General features: G+C 40.9%; 1 protein-coding gene across 4 annotated transcripts in view; it reads right to left on the minus strand.

Moving 5' to 3' along the window:
• The window catches only part of p4ha2 (procollagen-proline, 2-oxoglutarate 4-dioxygenase (proline 4-hydroxylase), alpha polypeptide 2), a 35984-nt gene extending 11308 nt beyond the window's left edge, over positions 1-24676 (minus strand). For 2 of the 4 annotated variants that reach the window (XM_049591725.1, XM_049591726.1), the window contains exons 1-9: positions 24353-24522; positions 14427-14526; positions 9946-10042; positions 9643-9794; positions 7163-7300; positions 5825-6064; positions 3839-4035; positions 2517-2693; positions 1428-1498 (exon numbers count right to left, since the gene is read on the minus strand). In XM_049591725.1, coding sequence (XP_049447682.1) covers positions 1428-1498; positions 2517-2693; positions 3839-4035; positions 5825-6064; positions 7163-7300; positions 9643-9794; positions 9946-10042; positions 14427-14526; positions 24353-24439 — 1259 coding nt within the window. In that variant the 5' untranslated portion in view covers positions 24440-24522. Of the gene's footprint in view, positions 1-1427; positions 1499-2516; positions 2694-3838; positions 4036-5824; positions 6065-7162; positions 7301-9642; positions 9795-9945; positions 10043-14426; positions 14527-24352; positions 24524-24544 lie in introns of those variants that run through there. The other 2 variants (XM_049591727.1, XM_049591723.1) reach the window with 2 other exon arrangements.
• Positions 24677-26890: the final 2214 nt, after the last annotated feature.

Consider the following 26890-nt stretch of genomic DNA (forward strand, 5'->3'; position numbering starts at 1 on the left):
CAAGCAAAATTATTTAATGAATTTGTATACAAAATGTACAGAAAGGTAAAATCATCAAGTTTTGAAAAAGTATTGCAATTTAATTTTGTCTTTAATGTTATTATCTTATACATATTGTCTCTTGCAATATGATTATCTTACATAATGTTATTACTATCCTAAAACATTCTCCAGGTCCTCTGAAACTCTGCAGGACTTATTTCCACCCTGCCCAGCAGTGGTACCGTGGCGAACGGTCCCTAACTGCGGGGTGAACGGAGCAGGCTTCCTCGGAGGTCCACCGCTTTTCCTGGTCCCTCTTCTCCGCCACACTTTGACTAAAGCCTCTTTCACACAGAGCGCGATTTTCACGGCGCCCACTGCGGGGTAGGGCGCAGAGCAAGCGGAGAGCAAGGCGCGCAAGACAGGATTTGGGGGAGCACAGGCTCGTTCAGGAGCTACAGCTCAATGGTGACCGCTTCCGTGTCTACTTCAGGCTCTTCTCTGCTATTGGACGCGCTGAGGTGTTGTCACAGTGCATTGCAGTGAAATTAAAAATTTTTCCAATTCGAGCGCAGGCTGGCGGCAGCCGCGGCATGTGCCCTCTCGCACGCCGCTCAGCTCGGTGGCAGAGCAGTGCGCTCTTGCGCCGCGGTAGCACATACACAGTGAATGGGTTCGTTGGTGGAGGCCTGCGCTTTGCACGCTCTGTGTGAAAAGGGCTTTATCTCCACCCTGCCCAGCAGCGGTACCGTGGCGAACGGTCCCTAACTGCGGGGAGAACGGAGCAGGCTTCACCTTCCTCCACACTTTGACTTATTTAAATGCTGCCGACAGTAGGACTTATATTCAATGTGCCAACAGTGGATTGGAAAACCGCCCATAACCGTGTCACACGGGGAAGAGGGAAGAGGGAAGGCTGCTGGAGTTCCTCCAACATTTGCGTTTAGATTATCATATTTTTTATTGACAAAAATATAGGCTGCTTCAGCTGATTTTTTTATGCGCACATGTGTCCCTAAATATTTTTTACAGTTCACACACACCTATTTTTAGTCGCAAATGCGAGTGAAATGCTCGCACTGTCGAGCCCTGCTACTGCTGCTGTCGTACTGTAATTTTCTAAGAGGCTTGTGTATATATAAGCCTCATCTTTTTTTATAACAACTAGGTATGTTGAAAGCACCCCTGGAAATTGTTACATTTTCTGCTCCAAGAGCACATGTGACAACAGTGAGTGAAGAGATAAATGAGTAAAAAGGCAAAGCTCCTGAAACCCTCAAAAAACCTACAAAAAAAGTAATATAGTAATGTTGGAGGACCCTGGTTTACACTGCATATGTTGTAGTAATAATTAATAAAACCCGAGCTCATTGAGTTTTGACCATGTATTAATGACTGAAATCCACAAGAGGGCGCCCAAAGGATCTTTCTGCTGAATGAGTTACCTTTTTGATACTCTGTAGTTGGCTGTGGTCAGGACGCCTGTTTTGGGGTCACGCACAGTGGCTCTGGCGAGCTTAAAAAGAAAAACAACACAGAGATAAAATAAGTGTTTGTCATTATAAACATTAAACACCAGAGTTCATCCACTCTTTCCATTGTTTAACATGTAGCTGTGTCAACGCTGTGCCACAAAAGACTTTTCATTTACTCACATGTGTTCATCTTTTACTATGAATATTACCTCCTTAATATCTCTTTCTTATTGTGTATGCACATTCAGATCCTTCTCTCTGAGAGAACAGCTTTTATACACAGAGAGTAAGAATGATTGCTCTGTAAAACTTGTTTTTAAAATGTCTTTTGAAAGAAATGATGCTTTATCAGCACCACTGCCTGATATGATAAGCTCCTGGCCAAATGATTTCCCTCTCTGTGTTAGTATTGTTTAACTTCTGAAACACCAAATATTTTGTCTTTTGGAGGGTTGTGATGTTGTAGTTGTCAGCCCTTGATGAGGCTGCGTGCAGGCACAATGCTATCACTACATCTGAGTGTTAAACACAGTGGATATTCTTACATTTTTGTGCATTTTGTTAGAGAAAAGCACCACAAAACTAACATTTTGCATATGTTAGCAACTGACAAACCCCATATTTTAGGCATTGTTTTGAATATTAAAGCATGCATAATTTGAAGATGATGAAAGCATGATCTGAAGAAGATGCTGAGGTGTGTCTTTCTTCAAAGTAAACATGCCTGATCAAAAACAAATTTGAATAAAAATGTTCTGGTCAAGGTAAAGATATATTTTTGCCAATCAACCACCTTCACACACTAAAAACTTAATGTGAAAGAGTCACCAAATTTATGGTGATGAGAGAAAAAGAAAGCACAACATTCTAACTGAACTGCCAAGTCCATCTGTAGACAGTCTACGTTTTATAATGACATTGCCATCCTTATGAAAATTATATCAGTACTGATTAACTTGATACAATGTCATAAATGTGATAAATGTCATTATCTCTGATTTTGTTTAATGTCTTAAGTGCAGAATTTTATTACTATTTATGTATTGCTTCTGGTCTTACCCTGGGTTTTGCCAGCTCCTTAATCTTCTCAATCTCCATGTGTGACAGCACGTCCAGGTAGCGTACGATGTGGGGGCTGTCCCATTCATCCTCCTCTTTGATGGGCCTCAGCAGGAGACGAGGGTTCCTGTTACCATCCTGGTAGCGACAGGACAAACGGCTGCGCCTTGCCTCGTGCTTGTAAAGCAAACAGGATTATCAGATGATAATATCATCACATTAAGAGGGACTGCAATCTTATTTGTTTTGACTGCCACCTGCTGCTGGGATCTAATTTAACAGGATTATAGGTTACCACAGAAGCTCATGCACACTGATAGTTCACTGTTACGGGTTGTTAAATCATTTTCCTGTATGGATAGCCACATTTCTCTGTCCTTGTAGTTTTCTTGACACAGTTTACACCAGGGGCGATTGCTCTGAGACAACAAGGGAGGCTGAACTTCCCCTAAAATTTCACAGAAGAAATGGTCAAATATGCACCATTTAATTTACATTAAAATAAGAATTTGCACTGCATTAAACGTGCGCTAGGATGTGTTTCACATCATGATTATGATGTTCAAATGTCAGCTGTTAATCACCAGTTTTCAAACTCGACCTCCCTGTCACACATTCTCCTGTCGGCACAGTGAAAGCAGAACCTCCAAGCATTCCTATGAGACAGCGCTGAGCAGTTTTTTTTCGTGTTGTAACATCGGCAAATAAACTATCGTTGTCCAAAGAATCAATATAATGTCTTATTGTGATGAAACTAGTGATTTACACCCCAAAGTAGTAGGTAAGCAGTAGTAGGTAAAGCAAGGTGTGTTTTGTGTGTGTCTATCTGCCCAGTTTAAATTAATTTAGACCCAAATCTTTTTGTTATGACAGTAAACCTTCACTTACTGCAGAGGTTCAAACTATCAGGTACTTATTAATTTAACAAGAAGTTAAAGGTCATACGTATAGCTGTTTCACCAATTTTTTTTCAAAAATAATACATTCACAGAACGTCTAGAAAGGTGTAGAATTAAAGTCTATATTTTCCTGAAAAAAATAATTACAGTAGAGAAATAATTGTTTCAGAAATTTTTACGGGCTCAAAATATGTCAGTATTTTGATTTGGTTATGTGGCAACCTGTAGAATTTAAGAGTGGAGCGAGAGCGGGCGAGTGTGAGTGTGACACCTACTGGCCGGGAAGTATGAATCCTATATCTATCCCCTTTAACACTTAAGATATGAAAGTAAAGATCTCTGTCTGCTACAGGCCTTTACATTACTTTAAATTACAAACTGCCTACATCCCAATATGCCTATATTTTTCTCTCCATGTCTCACCATTTGGATTCCCTCTCCTCTGCAGAGAGCCTCATAGGCTTCCCTCTCTGGGAGATGGTCTTTAGGTCTGCGGTAGGTTCCCAGCTGGATGGGCTCTTCGGAGGCAGGCTCGTACTCCTGCTTCAGCTCATTGAGCTGCTTGGACAGCAGCCGCTCAAAATAACGTAGGTTTCCTCCTGCCCTCTGGTGGCTGGGGTCTGTCAGCACAAGAAGAAAAATTGTTACAGGATCAAATCTCAACTGAGGAGTAGAATATCCCCAAAAGCTGAAAAGAAACTGCAATTAATTTTTTTTTTTAAATCAAAAATCATATGTGCAAAATGTATGTATGTACATGATAGGGTCTATACTTCTACTCACTAAAACTCTATAGTTACTGATTACTTCGTAGATTTGTATAACATATAATGCATTCATATAGAGTAAACTACCCAACAGTGTATGAAGAAGTTAAAATTACTAACCAACTCATACTGCATAATGAGTACTCATACTTTTAAGTAAATTTTGTTGCTACTACTTCAATACTTTTATTTGAATAACACTTTAAATGCAGGACTTTAGCTTGTACTGAAGTATTTTAAGATGTGGCATTGCTATGTCTGCTTCAGTAAATCACGGTACTACTTCATGCACAGCTAATCCTTGGTGTCTCTCTCAATTCCTTTGGTTAGTGTTTGATTTACTGAAGCAAGTACATAGTGAGGAGTAGAAAGAAAGCACCCCCTTGTGGAGTTTTGAGGAAATACACTGCATCCTCAGTGAGCAGAGGGATTAACAGCATCGTATTGTGCCTCCTGGAGATTCTCATGTAGGAGCAAAGCTGTCTCGTACCAAAAATTACAGACATGTCATATCACACTATAAACAAGGTGTATCCAATGAATGAGCTTAATTTAGGTTATTTTTGCAAGAGGAAAACGTGCATTTGTACAGTTTGTTGGAGGTACTGTTGTTTAAACTCCTAAACATGGAGTCAGACTGCTGAGACAAGGACTCAATAAACAACATAAATTAGTATTTATGCTCTTTTCCAACAGTGATGTAGTGCACTGATTTAGTGACACAAATGTAGTCCTGTCAGATGCCCAGTATAAACACTTTCCCACTAAAGGAGATCTGCAAAAGACCTGTTTTGATTAATGGATTTAACTGGCGCTGGATGTAACAATGATCTTTCTTTCCCTGCATTTCATACATTTATTTGCATTACCTAGCCTAGCTGTTTTACTGTGCACTGAACTGTCCCATTAATGTGTTTGTACTGACTTTGTATGTTCTTTGTTGCTATTTTTTGCACTACTACTTTTGTGGCACTTTTAAACAAATGCAATGGACTAGACATTGCTTCTCTACACCCTTAACTGCTTCCGTTTTTCTTTTCTATGTGTGTATGGGCTGTTAAACATGAGTTTTATTTGTTCTTTTTGTTACCTTTGTAACACTTAATGGCATAGAGTAGGTCTAAGTCTGCTACATCTGCTCTACCTCAATCCATTTCACTTGACATGTAAACAAGCATACCACACATCTTAAGCGATGGCCTGCAGCTGTCATCAACGCCCTTGATGCAGAGACTAAAATAACAGTTACAGACCACAGGCTCTTACTTTGGATAGACAACACCCTGCTGCTCTGGCAAGCACAGAGCTCACTACAGTGAGAGGGGAGGGTGGACTGTAGTGATAGGTGAAACAGCAACAAGACAACCTATCAATTACCCCACAGTAGAGGGCTGTGGCTCTGTTGGTCAGCTAACTTGTGTCTGGATGTGTTATGGGAAGCAACTGAAAAATCCAACAGTGCTCCTTAAATACAAGTGCTATTTTAGATTTCTTAAAGACCATGAACCCATTTACCCCGCGTTTATGTTTGCAGCAAAGCCTGACGTAAATGAATGAGAGAGTTTGTGTCATGTGTATACGTATCACTCTGGTTTAAGCATATACATCTTTTTTCTGTACACTTGTGTGTGTGTTACCTTACCAATAGCCACTAGACGGCGTGTCAGCTCAATGGCACGAGGTAGGTCTCCCATTTGGTAAACTGAGTAGCTGAGATAGTCCAAAATGTCTGCCTTGGAAACCTCAGTTTCCTCGCCACCATCCAGCTGCTTCAGGGCCTGCTGCAGCCACAGCACAGCATGGTAATAGTCCGCATCATTATAGGCCGTCTTTCCCATGTCGAAGCAGTCGTCCACTGTCAGTATGGCATTGGAGTGAATACCTGGGACAAGATTACATCAATTTAAATAATGACCATATTGTGCTGTGATTTTACCTACCAAAAATCCTGCTCTTTTCATGACATAACTATGTTACATTCACATTTTATTTATTTATCATTGGCGGATCTTGTGTAAAGACTAAATGTGTGGGGTCATTTTTCATTTGTGATATTTTACGTCTCACTAGACTTAGCAGCTACTGTTTTTTCATGATGTACCGTAGAATGAGCATCATCCAAAATGTGATAATTGTCACATTTTAGACATTTATCATTTGTTTTATGTTGTTTATTGGTGGGCAGGTTGAGATCTGCAGAGTCTGTCAACTGTGGTTAGTGGTTACTTGCTCAGCATAAAAAGGCACAGCCAACTAGCACATACAAATACAAAAACAGGCTTCTGCCTCATTAACTTAACACAGACACATACCTGCAGAAGTATGCAACAGCACACATCTTCTCATTCCTGTGCTGTGTCCAAATTGTGTCTAGAATGCCACTGAAATTGGAGTTAAAACCAAGCAACTATGCTTCTAGTGCATTTCATGTAGCCATTTATGATCAGTTATAATTTTAAAAGTTATATGTGTGTTCTGATTTTGGCAACTCCGAGTAGTAGTATAAGACACAGCCATGGTGAAGACAGCAGTGCATGCTGCTAGGTCTGGGTCCTTAGATCTGTGATGAAGTGTTGTATTAACAAATAAAGCTGAACTTGAGGGAAAGGATTCAACATGTGTCTGCGTATGCTGCGACTGTAACTGCGTCATTTGTTTCAAAACCACATACAAAGTTATCATTAACCCAGTCATAACTCAGAGCCAAAGTATTCATTATAATTACCTTACTTCTACCCCACCTTAACAGTAACTAAATTTAAGCCCAAACCCTTGAAGAAGTGATGACTGAACATGACCTAGTTTCACAAAAATGTACCCAAACTCAAACTGCTTTTCACAAAGAGAGTATTATATACATGCACAAACACACCAGTTAGAAATCACTAGGGGTGGTCTCAGTTTGTCTTCCTCTCTTTCTTCCCTAAACGAACACACTGCTCTCTCACTCTTAATATATTCATGTTCACTCCTCAGCTACCTGGCAGCTTTCCTTTGGAGAAGGCCTCAGAATCCAGTTGGTACGTGTCCTGAAGACGCATCAACGCCCTGGCTGCTCCGGTCTGATCCTCTTCATCTGGGAAGAACTGCCTGTGTATGGACATGTTGGAAATGAACCCTGGAGAGAGAGTGAGAAATAGTTAGGCTGGGAAAGTCAATTACTGGCTCACCAAATTAATGCAAGGATGACAATGTTGCAGTAACTTACCAACTATTTACAGTATTATAACCTTTTAGAGATAATACATAAAAGTAACAATCATTCTGCTTACATTACAGTGAAACACATATGGCATTGATTTTAATTTATCAGTTTTAAATGAGGAGCTTGGAAATCTGGGAGGAACTCGGAGTAGAGCCGCTGCTCCTCCACATCGGGAGGAGCCAGTTGAGGTGGTTCAGGCATCTGGTAAGGATGCCTTCCGGACGCCTCCCTTGGGAGGTGTTTCGGGCATGTCCAACCAGGAGGAGACCTCAGGGCCGCCCCAGGACACGCTGGAGGGATTACATCACCCAGCTGGCTTGGGAACACCTCGGGGTTCCCTCAGAAGAGCTGATGGAGGTGGCTGGGGAGAGGACTGTCTGGGCTTCTTTGCTGAGGCTGCTGCCCCCGCGACCCGGACCCGGATAAGCGGAGGACAACGAGTACGAGTACCGAGTTTTAAATGCATTAAATGATAAAACTGCAACTTCCAATGGGCGTATGTCCAAGTAACAATATCGCTGATATTTCGGGTCCATGTCATTGGTCCGACAGCCCATTGGTCCGACATCCCATTAGTCCGACTGTCCGCGGTGCTGAACGGTTTATTTCTACCTTGATGGTGCGCTGCGACCGGCTCTGGGTCAGCTGGGAAAGGCTTGAGGTGAAGCAGGCTCACGGCTTATGTGTTTGTCACTTTCTTTTCCATTTTAACCCACACCATGATCTTTTCCTGACCCTAACCAAGTGGTTTTTGTGCCTAAACCTAAACAGACCTTAACCACAGGGCATCATGATGATTTCGGAATGGACTTCGGAACAATGGGTTTAATATGGTCGGAACAATGGGATGTCGGACCAATGGGCAGTTCTCGATATTTTGGCATGGTCTGTTCAAACTTTCCTGACTTTCTGTAAACAATCAGAGCCTTGTCCGAGGCGTCTGAGTAACCAATATCATCCTTCTCATTCAGCCTTTACCAATCATTTACATTTAATTAAGAGTCTTGTGTGTAGCTAGTGATGACTACTCAGAAGTGCTATGTACTGAATAAATATTATCATGTATGGTCCTCCATATTCCTCTTATTTCATCTCATCATATCAGATATGACCATCTACTGCTGAGTACATTCTGGTAAATCATAAAAGAAACTCCTGAGGGCTGATGCAACATGATAATGAAATATTTTCTATGATTTTTACGTGCAGTTTTGTACGAGTGAAGACACCTGCAATCTAGATAAATGGGTCTATACTACATATTATGTGCGATTGGCAAAGGTCCATTAGCTAACGTATAATGAAAAAGTAGAACTACAGCTAATATGAAGATTAAGAAAAGTACAAACATTAAACTAAATCAAAATAATGTTTGTCCTCTAACTACTTGTGTTTATTAGGTTTATATCCAGTCACTCTACTCGCCTTCTTTCTCTCTGTGTCTCACTGCCACGTAGACAGATTTACTTGTATGACACATGACTAATACTCTTGCTATATGCCTCACACACACAGAGAATTTCAGGTCCAAACAAACACACACAGAGTCAAACACACAGGGAGAACATGGCCAAAATATGCAGAGATGAGGAACAGCTGTAGCTAAAACATGACAGCCTCTGTTCATTTTTGGAGCAGAGTGTTTGAGCGGAGCAGCTCAGCAAAAATTTCCACACTACAGTCAGAGCTGTAATCACTCTGCTCACATCCGCTCCGAGTTTTCATATTTGCTGCTTGCTCTCTGCTCATGCTGAAAGAAACCCCATAGAGAAAGTGCTGAATGTTGCCTTTCAAATGCATTATAGGATGCGAAGAATAATTTAGACGTCACAGGCAAGATTGAACAGATGCAGATTTGGCCGAGGCAGCATAAACTGATGCAAAGATATATCTGATTTGGTTTAATTTGTTTCAGCTTGAGTAAATTTGCAGTCAGTACCAGATGTATCACTAATTGATGCAGAGGGAAAAAAAGATTTCTCGGACACACACACGGTCTGTGCTTGTTACCAGAGCAAATGTCTGTATACTCTGAATCAGACAATCAGGCCCCTAGCTGCATGTGGCCCAAAAGCACACACTCCAGGAAACTCTGAAAGTCAATTTTACGCCAGTATAGCCAGACAAACTTTTTTTACTGCCCTATCTGAATGGAACTTGTTCACAAAATGGATGGATCAATGATCCAAGCAAAGCAAAATCACATCACACTTATCCAGTTCCACTCCTCCTCCCTCCCATCTTCCTTTTCTTACCATCAGAGGGATTCTGGAGCACCAGTGTCTCCAGTTCAGACCACTCTGTGTTGAGTCTCTTCATCAGTTTGTAGGCGTTTACTGGGTGGGCCAGGTAGCCCTCTGGGTCAGAGGTGGACACTCTGGTTAGAGCATCGAGTTTGTTGGCCCAGCTAAGAGACAGACGGACGACTGTAAAAGCTCCAATTATACCCATACACACATTATAGCACATTGCATGCATTCTACAAAATGTATCACCTCATACTGACCTTTCATGCAAAATAAAAAGTCACATGGAAAAGTCACAGGGTTCAAATGTACCTTTTGACAGTAGCAAGCTTGGACTCCTCTGCTTTTATGTATTCCCTCAGAGACTGGACCAACTCTTTTTCTGTGTAGATCAGGTCCGTCATCTGGCCTGCAGAGAGAGAGAGATACTAAAGATGAGCGAGAGGTGTCACTTGAAGATGAAATCAGCATCACCCTTCCTCACTTAAAAGATGTGTCACCTCTTAATTTCCTTAGTGTCAAAAATGTATTTATTATTTGCTAGTCAAATGTTTTCTATTTCTAATTTAAACCTCAATAAAGCACTATTTTCTCCCACCCTCCTGTAATGTAAGAGTTGCTACGACTAACAATCCAACTAAAACTTCTATGTCTGCTGTCATTTGCTTTACACACCAATTAAGTGTATTTCTGGTCACACTGTTTGCCTCAGACTTACACCGAGATAAAAATAAGCCCCCCTCAGCCACAAACAGTGGGGCCTTGATTGTATAGAATTACTTGGCAAACTATTGCGGTGCATTCATCCATGAGCTTTTGGGTGAATAGCTGGGGTGCAGCGTGCATCTTAAACAATCCCATGGAAACGCTGGGCCATGATTAATTCACAGGGGTTGCCAGGGAAGAAGAACAACTGAAACACTTTCCTTGTTTCTGTATGCAAACAGCATAAGTGACCAGCCAAGTACAGTCAATCAAGGTGAATTTCACTGTGACTTTATAACTCCTGCTGAGTGACGCGATGTATACTGTGACTGTGTTTGAGCTCTGTACACAACACAAGACTTGTTTTGTTTATATATTCTATTTAAGGAACTGCTGGACCACAATCATTTCTCATAAAGTTATTCAGGGGGCCTAAAGAGAGACTTAACTGGCCTCTTTGCCACTTCCTCCATCTAACACATTTTTCATTGCAAATTAAACGCATGCATTCCTGAGCTCAAAACTCTGTTCTTTCCTACATGTGGCATTCAGCTGATGCTCCTACTGAGAGCAAAACAAGCTTAAATCACCTAATTATGACTATGATAAAGCCTAGCTAAAGGTATCCTAGTATTATGGAGCAGTTTTATTCATGAGTGTTGTCCTGTTCACCGGCACAAGGACGAATAATCATGTGGGTGATGCAATACACAGTCCCGCCAATGGTGTAACACCCTTCCACTGACCAGAGGGTGGCAGTAATGCACCAAGAAATGTGAAATGTGCAGGTAAAGCCAGGAAGGAAGACTGCATAAGCATGGCTGTAAACAATACTGAATTTACATCCATCGGCAAAAACATTAAAACCACTGGCTGGTGAATTGAATTAATTTTTTTGTCACAGTGCAATGCTCCTCTGAAGAACCTTGGGTCCTTGGGTGGCTTGTATAACCTTGGGTGGATGCCACTTCACCCACCCAAACACCATTACGGACCAAGTACACCCCCCCATTGGACACGGCACTCCCCAAAGGCAGTGTGCCCCCCCAGGCAGGACAATGCATCATGCCACACCACAAAAACTGCTCAGAAATGGCTCAGCAGGCGTGACTAAGCTCAAGGCGTCAACCTGGCCTCCAGATTCCCCAGATCTCAATCCAATCGAACATCTGTTGGGCATGCTGGTACCTTTCCTTATAACCCACAGGACTCAACGGATCCAGTGCCAGTCTACACAGGACACCCCCAGAGGTCCTGTCTCCATGCCTCGACAGGTCAGAGACCCCACCACAGATCGGACGTGGCTCTGGCCTATTACGGCCCGGACAAAGAAGCTCTGGGGCACCCGTTTGTCGCACAGATACTTGATCAGGTTGGGATCTGGGGAATTTGAAAGCTAGATTGATGCCTTAAGCTCTTTGTCATGTTCCTTAGGCCATTCCTGAGCATTTTTTTGCAGTGTGGCATGGTGCACTGCCTTGCTGGAGGGCTCCTGTCATCGGGGGTACTTTTTACATACTTTTTTTTACATGGGTGGAGTGTGTAAAGGAGCATTCACATGACCAATGGTTTCCCAGCGGAACATTGCATTATCATGAAATGATTGATATTATTTGCTTCACCTGTCAGTGGTTTTAATGTTTTGGCTGATCAGTGTAAAATACAATATCAGTGTTTATGAGGAAGAAAACACTTTTAAGTCTTTTCAAGGATACACATAATGAGTTTTACGGAGTAACACTGAATGTAAATATAACTTCTGTTTGTTTACAATAAAATTCCACAGGGCAGCTTCAAGGAGTGTGAGGGATAGAGCTATATTGCCATGCTAAAAGACTTTCGTGTTATTGTGGCCCAAGGTGCAAGGTTTGTAATATGAGTACAACAAATCAGTAATATATCATAATATTATTTCCCAAAATAGCATTAAGTTTACACCCTGAGGCACATTCTGACTTAAAGTGAGGTAAACAGTTTATCTAAGTCTCATCAGTGTTCTCCATTAATGGATCATAAATAATTCCAATCACAAAAAAGAGGGAAGGGAACAGGGAACGTTTGGGGTTGAATACACATAGGAATAATTAAATATTTCCTTTTTTGTCACTTTTAATGTGTAAAAAAAAAAGAATGTATCAAAGGGGGTTTTGTGGCAAATTGATGATAGGTTCACACTTGACGTGGAGACTCCCTAAATTGTTAATTGTTGGTCAAGCAGTCGCCTGGCTGTTAACAGCAGACAAGCATTTCTCTATGCTGACCAGCCAGCAATTCTGCTTCTTGAATAATTTATAGGTATCAAATCATTCATATGATATATAACCAGGGGTCGCGTTAACCGGATATTTTCGGTCATTGACCGTTTTTTTTTTTTACAACAATAGGCCCGTTTCCACCGCTGGAACGGGGTAATTTTACAGGGCCGGGGTCGTTGGTTCGTGTCTCCACCGCAGGAACCACCCCCGAAGGACAGAGTTCTGGAACTTTTACAGGGGCTAAACAAGTCCCTGCCTCAGAGTAGGTACTCAGAACGGCCCCGAAAGACTCCTGGCTGGGGCTTGGGGATTACTTGGTGCTGACTGGATATACTGAAGGAGGGATGTGACGACAACAGAAGGCAACAAAATAGCCGGCATTTTTAAAACTCAGCAGACGAGGGTTAACTCCTTCATGTAACTTCCGCCGCCATCTAAAAAAACCTCACTAAATGGCCCGTGAAAAAAATATTTTTTCCAGCGGATATCTTAGTTACAACATGATTGAGCTAGCAAAGCAGTTTTGTGTTGATATGTGTGGTTAGGTGAGGGGTTAGGGTTAGGTGACCGGAAAATCTGAAGGCCGTCGGTCATTTGACCGGTTGCAATTACCACTGCTGCCCACTTGGCAGAGTGCACAGTCAGTGGTTTAAGTGGCTGCCGTTTTCACACTGCAGAGAAAAAGTCATTCATCTGCTTCATGTAGCGTTGTTAACATAATGGCCTGGACACACCAGATGCGTTAGTGCCGCAGAAGTCGCTTGACTGTCCACACAGGCAGCGCATTTCTCCTGCGCTCTCAGCACCAGTTAAACATCGACTCCACTTGTCTGTTCCCGTCAGTACTCGTTTTTTCACTTCAACACGTCATTTTAAACATGGGTAAGTCCATATTTTAATCGTTTTTTATAACATAATAAGTTAATGACAATTTGTCATTGCATCTCCATGTATTGAGCGTGTTGGATTAACACTGAATGAATAGGGCATATTGTTCTGACCATTTTATTTATGTAGTTATGGCTGTAGGCTCGATGACACAAAATTAAAATTGTAATCAAGTGATTAGGATATTGAAAAATGTGTTCGGTTATGCACTGTTGTGTTATTTTAAATTATAAACATGGTATTACCTCACGTTCCTCAGTGCATGTTATTTTATTTTGAAAATTGGCCGGATTCTCTCGTCTTTTCTGTGTCCGACTTCCTGTTTGGTATGATCCGCTCTATCCAACTTGACAGAAGTGCTCGCGGCTCGCGCGTAGACCAGACGCCGAACTGAAGTGCTGCGGTGTGTGGATGTCTGTTCATCTTTTCGTTCACGTCCTTATTAATGCACACTTTATAACTTGCTTGTTGGATTTATTAAAAACGAACGAATGAAAACTAAATGTCTTTGAATATATTTATTATCATTTAAAAACGAAAATTAAAATGACCGGTAAAAATAGATTATGACTGGATTTTTACGACCCTGTCGGTCAAAATGACTGGCGACGAAAAAGTCTAGCGCAACCTCTGTATATAACATATCCTTTATATTGTTCCTTATAGATTATCAGTGTGTTTTCATGACAGATTCACTTGTAGCTTACAGAGAAAATAGACCAGAAACCGAAACTATTGCTGGAAATTGCCAGCTGAGATTGTGGGCACCGAAAGGCAGTGGGCAGCGCTCCACAGAAAACTGGCATGCTTCGCAGTGCTTCTGCCTCCAATGTGAGTCAAGAAAGTTTACAATGGACCAAATGAAAGCTGAGAGGAGACCTATTGTTAATTTTAATAGAACAAAAAACACAAGAGAAAAAAGTTCACATAGCTCTTTAAACCTACTTATGGAAGTGAAGATCTCTGCCTGTGTTGTCCAGCAGCAGCAGAGCAGAGCCACGAGGATTAAAGACAGGAACTTCCTCATTCTGTCTTCTTCGATGACCTGCAGGGACACACAATCACATCATGTCACAATAAATTCACACTATCTTATCTCATTTTCATGTCAAGCCTGTATAGCAAAACAGTTTTTTACACTGTCCTGTCTGTCTATTCTCTACCACCATTCCACACAAGCTTTATTCCATGCATCCATAATTCCCAGTGCTTTGCTTTCATACTGGCCACTAAAAACTGACAAACTACATTTCCATTACATAGTGCCATTCTGATTCTTAAACCACACATACAAATAAACGTGAAGTTTGCATTACCCTGAGTCAACAGTTAGTGCAATGATGGTGTGTTTCCAAACTAAATTAGACAATGATCTAACAATATTCAAAGTTTCCATTATGTCTTCTATAAATGAGTCACTTATCCTGCTGGGAGGCATGCTGTCATAATAGCCTCTGTGCCCACTGCTCATTAGGAAAGAATAAGGAAGGCCAGTGGGGAAAAAGAAAAGTGTTTCTTTCCAATAAAACATTCTGTATCTACAAAATGAATGGAATACATGTAATGTTCACCTCACAGACAAAATGTAAAATCACAAAGTACAATGTCCAAACATCTGGTTCATGTAAGGTAAGAAAGTTTCCTTTTTTTTTTTTTACTCTGGTGTTCAACACGTCATGACCACCAGATGAAAAACTTCATAAGGCCATGATGAAATAAAGCCCAGTGTCCTTTGTGATGGAAATATAAACCAGAGCTTGCACTGTGGAAACTCATGGGTAACATGCTTTCAAAAAGGCAACCTCAAATCTAATACAACAGGTTATATCCTTTGCAAGCTGAACTGAAATTTATAGATTAGTACATAGTACATTTTTTGGCCACATGGGGGCAGCAGAAGCAAGATGTGAACACAATATTGACATGTTACTTTTTATGTTGAACTAGCAAACATGTTAGCAAATAGTTACTCATTTACACATCAAGTAGTTAGGGTACAAGATTATCATTCAATTAGAGACGTGTTTCTGGCCATTTCCCGTACGTTAGTTCAATATTTACTTTTCTTTTAGTTCTGTCTTTACTAGCTCCTAGGTAGGGCTGTGCAATATGATGATATATATCGTGTGACGAGAGAAAAATGTCTATCGTTTCATATTTTGCTCTATCGTTTATATCGTTGTGATGCAAATTACTTTTTACAGCAATATTTTTTGTCATTTGGAGTCTGTCCATCTTTTGCACAGATCTCACTGATAAATTACTCTTCTTGGCTTTTTAATTTGCAAAGCTTTTACGGCACTTACGGTAACATAACGGGTTTACATAACTCCACTGTCTGTCTCTGCTGCGCTGCACACACTGAGGGCTCAGCCCCGCAGAGAGACGGCGACAATATTCAGACCAAATTAGGTGGTGCGGAGTACAGCTTCAGTGTTGTGCTTTAGAACATAACCGCTGTGAAACAATCAAAAAATAACATTTTATTGGTCTGATTCACCAGCTTTCTCGCTACCAGCACTCACTCTCTAGCTTGCTCGACCACAGCTGCTCGCTCTCTCTCTTTTTCTCTCGTCTTCTTTAAAATGAGCTGGTTGCCCGACTCATCGTAATGTTATCAAACAAGGAGAAATGTCCTCGCCTCGTCCTAGTAATGTTTTTGTACTCCCTCATGGCAGAGTTTAAGGCTCTCATCAGTCTGATCCCCATCACACCTCTGAATCCGGAACTCCTGCATGCTACATAAAAGCACACAGAGAGGCACATTTAAGCGGTGGGGAGGTGTTGGGGGGGAAACTTTTTATCATTGGATTCAAATGTGCTATATTGTGATATGTATCATTATCGGGATATGAAATGACCTATATCGTGATGAGATTTTGGTCATATCGCCCAGCCCTACTCCTAGGAATATCTGGCTCTTTAGCCTGTCTTTAGCTAGTCACTGACCGTGTCGACCTGCTGTTTGATGCTGGGCAGGTAGTGAAAAAACACAAGCAAATAAACACCAAACATTAAGTTAGATTGTTGTTATTAAGCACACCGTTCCAATTTAAACAGCTGTGTAAAGCCTATTGTTTCATGGTGTATTATGATTTACTTATCAGGGTTGCCACGTTTCCTTCAGTAACATTTAAAAAATACAACAGCGACGTCTGGGAGCCAGAGGCAACATGAGCTGTGTGAACTTTCAAGCTACTTTAGAGCCAACCACAGAGCTGACTCTGAAAAAGCAGGACTTAACAATGGTGTGTCACCTGCCAGAAAGTGTCTGTTCACAGTCCAGTGCTGAAACCAGCTTTGTTTGCGATCTTAGGGGAAAAGTGACACTGCTGCACTTTCTCCTCCTGGATTTAGTCTAATTCTACTTTACCACATCACTTATCGGTGATGACTGTTTAGTGTTGTGTGTGTAAAACCTGCACATACACTTACATTCATACTTCAAAATGTCAGCCAACATACACGCACGCACACAGACACACTTCTGTCTGCACCACTATTTTATCAAAGGCTTAGAGAGACAACAGATCTGAGGCAGAAAAGTGGCACCTTAACTGTTATGGCAGTATTAACTCCGAGAGGAATCTGCTCCAGGTGAAAAAGAAATCATTTCACTTACATGACACCTGCTGACAAAATACAAGTCAGCTTTTTATTGTTGCCAAAATAAACCATGACAGAATGAATGCATTAAGCAGAAATAAAGTTAAAGCCTTGCATCTAAAGACACTAGAGAGCTTCATGTCAGTGAGGAAGTGTTATGACTGCAATATATTTCCTGGACAAGATGTCAGTTCACACACTTAAAAGGAAAAACTGCTAATGGCACAATCAGTGTTTAATGGATCCTTTGTAAAGTCCTTTGTGAAACAAACATGGTGGAAGGTGGAATTTGGCTTATTTGTGATGAGTGGATCCTCCTCATGAGACAAACCTCAAGACATCCAGGCTATGTGGTTCTAACCAACAGTATGTGGTATTGGTGAAGGGCTGTGAAATGGCTTTAAACAATCAACAAGTTACTGTAAATTCTGATTTGACTTTTTAAGTTTCAGTCCTGTGTGCCTCAAACTGAACTGATGAGAAAGTCCTGAGCTAAGATTGTGTTTTTTTAACTGCTGAAGATGGAACAGATAAAGGCAAAGAACTTATTGATCAACAAACTGTTAAAAATGATTTTGGTGAAAAGAAAGGACTTGACGTTACCATAACTCCTTCGCTTTCTTTAACCCAGCATTTGCAATTATAGTTATTTTGCTGGAATGTACCACAATGGGTGTAAGTATATGGGTCAGTGTCTGTATATCAAAACTTCAGAATAGGACCGAACCAAAACTGTCAGAGCAACACATTTTTAGTGTTACTTTTTGGCTCAGTCGAAAAAGCATTTCATCAGTTTTCTCAACATAGACAAGTCGTTCTGTCTCCTGCGTGTTGAAGGAGAGCTGCAGAGCTGTCCTAACTTGTTGGGAGTTGCCAACATTTGGGGAATGATAGGACAGAAATGCTTACATATTCCACGGATGTGGAAATAAAGAACACTACATCAAAATAAATCAAGCCTCCTTGAAGATACCGAATGGATTTAAGCTTCTTTTGACTGATTATGTTAAAGATAATCCTTTTATATAGAGGACTATCAATCAAACCATTGTTTATTCAGGGGAAATTGACTGAGCAGGAAGCTCTTTTACTGCAGTGACCTGAGTTCACATTCAGAGCAATCGCAATACAGATGAAAAAAAGTCCATAAAAACAAATTAGTAGCAAGAATTACAGCAATAAAAAACAGTAAAAAGACAATTGAGTTACATAACAACAGATATATAACAACAATAATAACAACAATAAAAACAGTAAAATTTAGAGAATCATGTCAATTAACCAAAGCAGGAACACTGTCATCTCGCACACACTTGAAATGACCTAACAACACATTCCTGTCTAGTTTAAATACCTCTTGTAACTTGTTACGTTTATTTGGTATGAGAAAACCAAACGCTAATTTACCGAGCTCAGCACTGATCTGAGGAGTTTCAAGGGATGAAAATTCCTGTGAGCCTGTGGGATGAGAGATGGATTTGCCTGCTTGTCAAAATCCTTGCAAATTACACTGAATTTACCACAAAAAATACAGCTACAGAGTGGAACTAGCTCCTTTGCAATGCATATTGAATAACTTTCCACCACCTAACCTGATTATTGAAAGGACTAAACACATATTGGTTATGCATGCATGATCCTTGTGGTCAGTTGGCTTGGGTGCACATGACGAATGGATGGTACTGGACCATGAAAGCAGACGAACATCGGTGCCAAAAGCATTGCCTAAATTATTTGGGCTGCAATAGCACTATTTTAAGCCTTCATCTGTATGCAAATGATGCTTTTCATGCATTTAATTTAGTTTTTCCTGCATCGCGATACCAAGATCAACTAGTCAGATGCTTAAATGTGTTGACTGTGCCAGAACTGAACACAAAAACCCACCACACACATATAATTCTCCACCTTCCTGTCAGTAACTGTAAAGCTTCATAAATAACTTTTAAATCGCATGGAAACATAGTCTTACTAGAGTTATTTAGCTTCCAGCGCATTACCAATGTGTGCTTCTAGTTTACTTAATGAGGGGCGGCCCAGATAACCATTACCACAGTCCTTGACTACAAATGAAAGGACCAAATCTCTTGGCCTATAATTTACGGCCTGTGCGATTGCTCAGCCCAAACAGTCTTGCCTGTTGTTGCAGGCTGTAGCACCCATGCCACATTCCTGGAAAGAGGCCTGTTACATTTACTACCCCATGTTCCCGACTCCTGACCCCCGCCTGGCATTTCTGTCAAATGTAGGCAAGAATACCGAGAACAGGACAAGGTATAATGTGACAGGTCACAAGAGGACAGGACCAGACAGCTGTATTTTGAACATGAACCTATGAGCATGCCATGTGTTGTTGCAATGCAGACCTGTGTTCTATGTATTACATAAACCTGTAACACAACAATGATTCATAAACCTGTTCCTCAAAAAGACAGAAAAAGAAACACTGGGGGTCAGCAACTATTATTAAAATTTAGGCGCAACCAATAAGAGCTTCCATCCCGCAAGTGGATTTGAGTTTCTCCAGACTTCTGCTCTTCATGGAGGTGTGGCTCCAGATGAGAGATAAGAAACCACAGTAACTGATTCTCTGGTAAAGCAGGCAGGATCCAAGGTCTGCAACGGGGCAGGGGTATCTTAAACTCAAACAATTACTCAGTCAGTTAAATCTCCAACATGTGTAGTTTCCTCTTCTTCTTTTCTGCTTGTTCTCTTACAAATCCTCAGAGAAAAACCTGGCTGGTACAAGCAACAGCTGTCTTGAATCACTCAAGTGCCAATTGTGGAAGTTATTAAAATACTCTTTTTCCGTTTTGAGGGAAAGCAGATTAGAACATGGGTCAAGAGATCTGAAAACTGATTAAATATATAAAAAACTGATCCTCCTCTGCCTTTTTTTCCAGAGGGGTCTAACAATATTATTTCATAACAAATTCAAACAAGAGCAAAGCCAAAAAGTTTTGGGGCTGATGTGAGTAAGAGAGCGTTGTCAAGACAACAGAGGCAAATAGTTCAGTATTGTTGCAAAAGACCTGTTTCAGACTTTCTAAAGCCTTCAAACTGTGGGAAACGTGTCCTGCAAACTAAACTTGCATTTCAGAGTCATATTTACAGAATGTATTCACTGTGAAGTAGATTAGGACAAAGAAGGAGCTGACGCATATGACAAAAGAAAAGAATGAGAATAGATTGAACTGCAAGCTTGCTACTGAGGGGGTGACAAACTGCAAAATTCAATTCAAACAGCTGACATGCTGACCTGAGCAACTAAAAGTGTTTCCCAGAGCAAATTATGGAACTCACAGAGCTGACAAAGCCAGACTTTCAAACTGACCCGTGTGCCTTTTTGCAAACGTTACAACAAAAGGTGTGGAAAAACCCTGTGTGGTGACTTTTCTTGCATGAGGAGTCATGGCAGTTCACATTTTTTCGACATTACATTTTGGCAGCAAAGACCAAATTCCAGCATTTTGATAAGACTAGTAGGAACACAGTCATCTATGTTACTGGAAAATGGGAGCTGCATGCTAGAGAATAGAAGTTTTCATAGGAGAGACAAGATGCTGTGCCAACACTATCCACACTGTGACGCCTGTAAGCGGTGCACTGAGATAAACCATGAATGTTTGATGCTAAACAGGTATTTGTCTGACTCATGTTCATCAGCAAGCAGGACTGCCATGCACCCCTCACGCACAGGCATAAACTTGGGCACGCAGTCATGCTACAGTAACACATGTGCACAGAGTGATACATGCATGTTACATAACATGCCCCATACGTGCATGCACACAGTATCCACAGGCTGTGAACATGCTCAGACAATCACTGCCTGTCAGAGTCAGGGAGATTTAACTCGCTTCACCAGCAAAGATAAAACAATTTCAAACTCAAACTTGAACCTTATCATTGCTGTTGCTTTGTGCATTTCAGTTTAAAAAGAATAGATCATCCTCAGTTAGACTGTACTCATCATAAATCTGTTAGAGATAATGTGATATGAAGGATATTTGGCTTTGCTAATAGAACAGTGAATTCTTTTATGATTATTTCATCCATTCTTCAGAACTGGGACACATGTTGTCCTGCCAAAAACATCCTTATTATTTTAACTTATCAACACTCTAATTCCATTTCTGAGGTGAAACATTACTTTTGCAGGATTTATTCATATGAAATAAATATGATTTATAAAGTATTTTGATCTGCCTTTACTTTTTAAACTTAACCTGTGCCAGAAAACAGCCTTGTCCCAGACAAGAATTCACAACTTCAAACAATTACAAATTGTGTTAAAAGCCTTCAAAACCTAAAATTAAGAGTGCGAACACTGATGTCAACATGTACTTCTATATTTATCTTTGTTTTCAAATGTATTTTTTATGAAAATGTTGGGCATTTAAAGATGTGTCCCTGATTTTTTTGCGATTCTGTCAGATTTGAAAAAGGAGTCGGCTATATCCAAAGGGCTCCTGTCTCACCTCCTGGTTTCCAAAAAGGTGGGAATACTGCTCAAGTACAGGTAAGCTTTCTATTTTTTGATAAATTTATAAAATAATTTTCGCTATCAGGTGTGTCTCAACCCACACAGGTCAACTCTGTAGCCCTTATAAACTAAAGCTAAATAAGAATTATTGTTCAAAAATGAGTATTATGATTTGATAATTAGTATCATTTATGGACACACTGCTTCTATTCTCTGTATTGGTGTTTCACAGAGGGCGGGGCTTAGCTTCTCCACACACCGGCAGGGCCGCTGACACCAGAGGGACACTGGATCAGTTGTTGCAGAGGTTTTGCTCTGCTCTGCCTGTGTTGTTTCCAACTTCAGCGCAGGCTAGTTCGACTGCAGAGATGCAAGAGACGCCTAGCTCGACCACAGTCTTTCTCTTGGTCAGTCAGGCTGGATCAAATCCAGTCCTCTTGTGCATCTAAAGTCGTCAAGAAGCAGTGTCTGATGTTTCTGCATCCGGCTAGCTGTTACTTGCATGACTGTGGTCAAACCGGCTGTTGCTTAGGTTAAAGTGCGCCCATATCCTGACCTGTAAGTGCACTGAAACTGCCCAGGATACACATATGACTACGGTGACTAAGGTGTTAACCCAGCGTAAATTCAATTATGTGAAAATGATTAATTGGATTATATTCACAGGAAGTATAAAACATGTTAATTAATCTAAATATTTTCTTATTAAACTCTTGACACTTTATTCATCCACCACGATTAGACACTCTTTCTAATGACAAAATGTGCTTCAATCTTAAAAAAGAATTCAGAAAAAATTAATCGGAAAATGCAGAATGTGCAAAAAAATAAAACAGAATCAGGGAGAAATTACAATGGATTTCATGAGGCCCTACAGCAGATTTCTGCTTAGGCAGAGTCAAACGAAGGGCACAAAAACTTGCTTTAACTTTCACTTCCACTAAACATCACAAGGGCTGAATGAACATCATTTCCAGGTTTCTAGCAATTTCACAACTTCATACAGCCAGTTAACAACACAAAGTGTACTGACACTGACATTGTAATCTCTCCCTGCTCTGAAACAAGGGAAGTGAGCACTTCCAGCACACTTTAGCTAACCTGTGAACTAGAAAACATCTAGTTTCGCTGTGGACAAACGGACAGCGTCTGTCAAATGAATGCAGTGTTATACACTATGAGGGAGGACAGTGTAGAAAATCTCTAGATATAGCAAAGGGTTAAAAAGTTTTACAAGCGCAAGTCCGAGATTTCTGCTGAGTGTATGTGGTTGACTTTAGAGCAAATTTGTTTCAGATGCAATGAAAGCTGAAAAAAAACTGCAGCCATGCTACAACTAAAAATAGAATAAACCTTTTTGACTGTGAGAGAAAACCACTTCCTCTTGTACCCCTGTATGTGACTAAACATCCCAACGTGGCAACTAGACTGTGATAGCACTGGTAATCTATTACCAGGTTGCTGGGTTGCAAACACGTTCATCTATACCTGGCAGCAGAGCTCATTCATACCACAGGCTCGCTGTTTACACAGTGTGACTCATTTTAAGCCATGTATTAACATTATGAGGCAGACAGGCTGAAAGTTGCAAGCATTAGTTTACATCCACACACTTTATTTTTTGTGCAAATGTATGCAAACACACCATCCACTTCCAAAAAGCTTTCTCTGGTATGTAAACACTGAAGGCTCACACAAATAATGTTTAACAAAAAATACACTACTGTTGTATTAAGTATAAATCACCCACACATTTAGATAAGCCTTGCTTCAATATTTATGATAACAAAGGACACAACTAGACTTGGACACTGGCTGCAGCTTACTTAAGGAAAAAAGCCAGAGAGGTCATCAGACAGAGACTCACGTAACTTAATAAAGCAGATCTCTCGTTTCAGCTGCATCTAGCAAGACATCATGCTCTTGAAAGGGCATGTCACCTGCCTTACAGCCCAATTACTGCTGACAGATTTATGGCATCTCTCCATTTGTTGCCCTCCATTTGTACCCAATCCAATGGCTGCCGCATCCAATTATTGCCATTGTAGTACATATAAATCACTGCAGGACATCATCCATGGTATGCATACAATACAAGCCTTTATTCTAGGACTGTGTGCAGTGATTTTGTGGTATTTGCCAAGGGCAGACAAAGCCAACTTTTAGGAGCTTTTTGTAAAACTACAAACCCTACTTTACAGACACATCTCTTTCCAAAGACAGTGTTCCCATTACTCTGAATGATCCACAGACATTACTATTACACACTCTTTTTTGGGACTATTTCTTTAATAGAATTTAATAAAAAAAAATGTATTAAAGTAAGGTAAAATTGAGGAGCACCAGCATTGTTGGGAAAGCACTTTGCCCCAAGCCTTGCCTTGCAGACCTCCAGTCTGCTCATCATCTCCAGCTGGATAGTAGCCGTCCCGGTGACGTCACACAGTTGTTTCTAGAAATTCCCAACACTTTCTTTCGCTCTTTCTGGTCCCGTTAATGTCCGTGCAGCCCGAGCTGTGGGACTACACGTGCAGAGATTTACTGCGCAAACACACCAACACCTACTGTCACCTTCTGCCTCAAACAATGTGAGCTATAAACACAGTCATGTCAGCAACACCGTCCGAGATGCTCTTCCAGAAAGTTCGCGCAAAGTTTCAAAACTTTCTCCGCTTTCTCACCAATACGAAACATTGTAACCCGTCTGCACCGCGGAGACTCACAATGTAACAAACATGTCGGGGCACACCTCACAAATAACAAGCCGTTGTTACTTTACCTTCTCGGTGCCACAGGCTCTAGGTGTCTGGTAGCCTATCACGTTCCCCTTCAAAGAAACCTGTTGGACCCAGTTATTGACAACCATCCCAACATGTTCGGTACGCACGCGAGCTCAGTGAGTCAGCCCCCTTCCAGTGATGTGAACAGGAGCTCTGTGGCTGGTTAGACGCGACATTTAACGCCCGCTTACCTTTATTTTGTTATGTCTCCAAGAGTAACGTCACACTTTGGTATGTGGAGGCAATCTCACTTGGCACCCCGGGGGTTATGAATAGGACAGAGAGGGGCTGTCGACGCTGCCACGTACAGAACCTCCGGGAGGGCTCACCGTAATACTGCGGATAGACGCGCAGTGACATTCTTCTGTGCTTTAGGTTGAACATTCATCTTCTTCTCAGAGAAAAATGGCAAAACATATTTCTACACAGTGACGAGTGGTAGCTTAGGTCCATTAGATTTGTGCTGTATCGTGTTAAGAATTAAAATGCTTTACCAGCTTGTAGAGAAAGTACAGTTATCCTTTAGAAATCCCCCAAATAAAGTCCTGAAAAGTCCAAAGTGAAAGTCCTGCATTCAGAATATTATTTAAGCAAAAGCACTGCAGTATTGGATGCAAAATGATGCCAGTTAAAATGGGCCTATCAGCAAAAGCAATTACTGTAAAACTTAAATTAATAACCCGGGCTGTTATTTGCTTAAATCACTGTGGCAGGCCTTTAATCCTTTCACACAAAAGTATTGCTCAGCAAAGACATAAAGAAATATAATCAACTATTTATTTAAAACAGCATGAATATTGTATAAAAATTAGGCTGCAAATAATGTATGAATTATGAATCATTCATCTGATCTAGCTCCGACAGACTCAAGGAGCACCACCACTTTATACTGTTAAAACAATACTCACAACTTGGATTATTTTTTATGAAAAACCCTTTTGATTCCTTTGATCAGAGAACCCTTACAGACTAAAGGAATATGAATAACTTACAGGGTAATCGAGGAATGGACACATAATTTAAGGTATAAAAAAATTAACTGCTTGGCAACCAGACCAGGCGTCTAATTGAGATGGGCGTTTATTTGTCAAAATGTGTAGCCACACCGGGCCAGTAAAAGGAACTGGACTAGGCTTTTAACTGAAGTTTCGAGTTATACATCATCATATTTTCGGATCATATTATTGTCTTACCTGGTTGAGGTGGCACTAATTTGAGCTATATACTGTCGAGCAGTTCAGTTCATAAAAATGCATGTTTGATTTAATTCGTTTTGTATGTAAACTCAGAGCTGGCAAAACTGCCAGTAACTAAAGCTGTCAGAGAAATGGTGGAGTTATAAAAAAGGAAAATATTTTCTCTGAAATATAGGCAACAACTGTTTTTATTGTATGTAAGTAATGGACTGGTTTTTACCATCATACAAGCTCAATTTGATAGGTCAGGGCAATGAGAGGGCCAGTCAGTGCCTACATCATCCAGGATCTGCCGACACACTCTGGCCACATGAGGCCGGGCACTGTCCTGCACCAGGAGGAACCCAGGGCCCACTGCACCAGCGTAAAGTCTGACAATCACTCTGAGGATTTCATCCCAGTACCTAACAGCAGTCAGGGTACCGTTGGCTATGACATGGAGGTCTGTGTGACCCTCCAAGGATATGCCTCCCCAGACCATCACTGACCCATCGGAGGAGCTGGACTACCTGTGCAACCTGATTGGGCTGCAGGTACCACCTCATGCTTCCAGTAGTGACAAGGACACTAGCAGGACACAAAACTAGAGAAGAATCAGTCAGGAAGGATCAGGAGAGAGCAACTGACTGTGGCCACCACATGTAAAACCTTTCCCTTTGTGGGGGTTGTCTTGCTTTGCCTCTCCATTGCAGCTGTTGTCACTTTCATTTGCACCAAAGCAGCTGAAACTCATTCACAGTCACTTTTGCTTCCTAAATGGACAGATTGATATCCCTGAAGTTTAAATGACTTGGTGTTATACTGCAACCACTAAGTGTTCCCTTAATTTTTCAAGCAGTGTATTTATGTATCAGCGACGGACTGACAAAGTCATAGTAGGTCATAGTGATAAAATACTTTTGCTGTTGACCTTCATTTTTTCAGCCTCTAAATGTCATATATGATTATTAATCATATATAAAGAGTCTTGCAGAATTTTTTTGTCATCAATGGAGTACATTCAAGAGCATTTTGACCTCTACAATTCGATCTTATATGATAATTACGGTAATGTAATCCATGCACTCCGTCACGTTTACACTTTGGATCTGGGTTTGCAGGGCTTGTTCTTTGGATCTTCTGAGCACCATCTGGAAAATAAAAAACTTGGAACATGGCACTTCAATTATCTCCTGTTCCTGAACTTTCTGTTTCTGTACTGTCCCACTATGTCTCTGATGCTTCTGCATTTTGTGCAGTTAGGACCAGTGGGTAAAATGGGACTTTATTAACACCAAATCAGATTGAAGACACTGTGATTAAAACTAGTAGGACTGTAAGGGGACCGGATGCATTTGCTTT

The sequence above is a fragment of the Epinephelus fuscoguttatus genome, linkage group LG12 (genome assembly GCF_011397635.1).
Source record: "Epinephelus fuscoguttatus linkage group LG12, E.fuscoguttatus.final_Chr_v1".
Lineage (NCBI taxonomy): Eukaryota > Metazoa > Chordata > Actinopteri > Perciformes > Serranidae > Epinephelus > Epinephelus fuscoguttatus.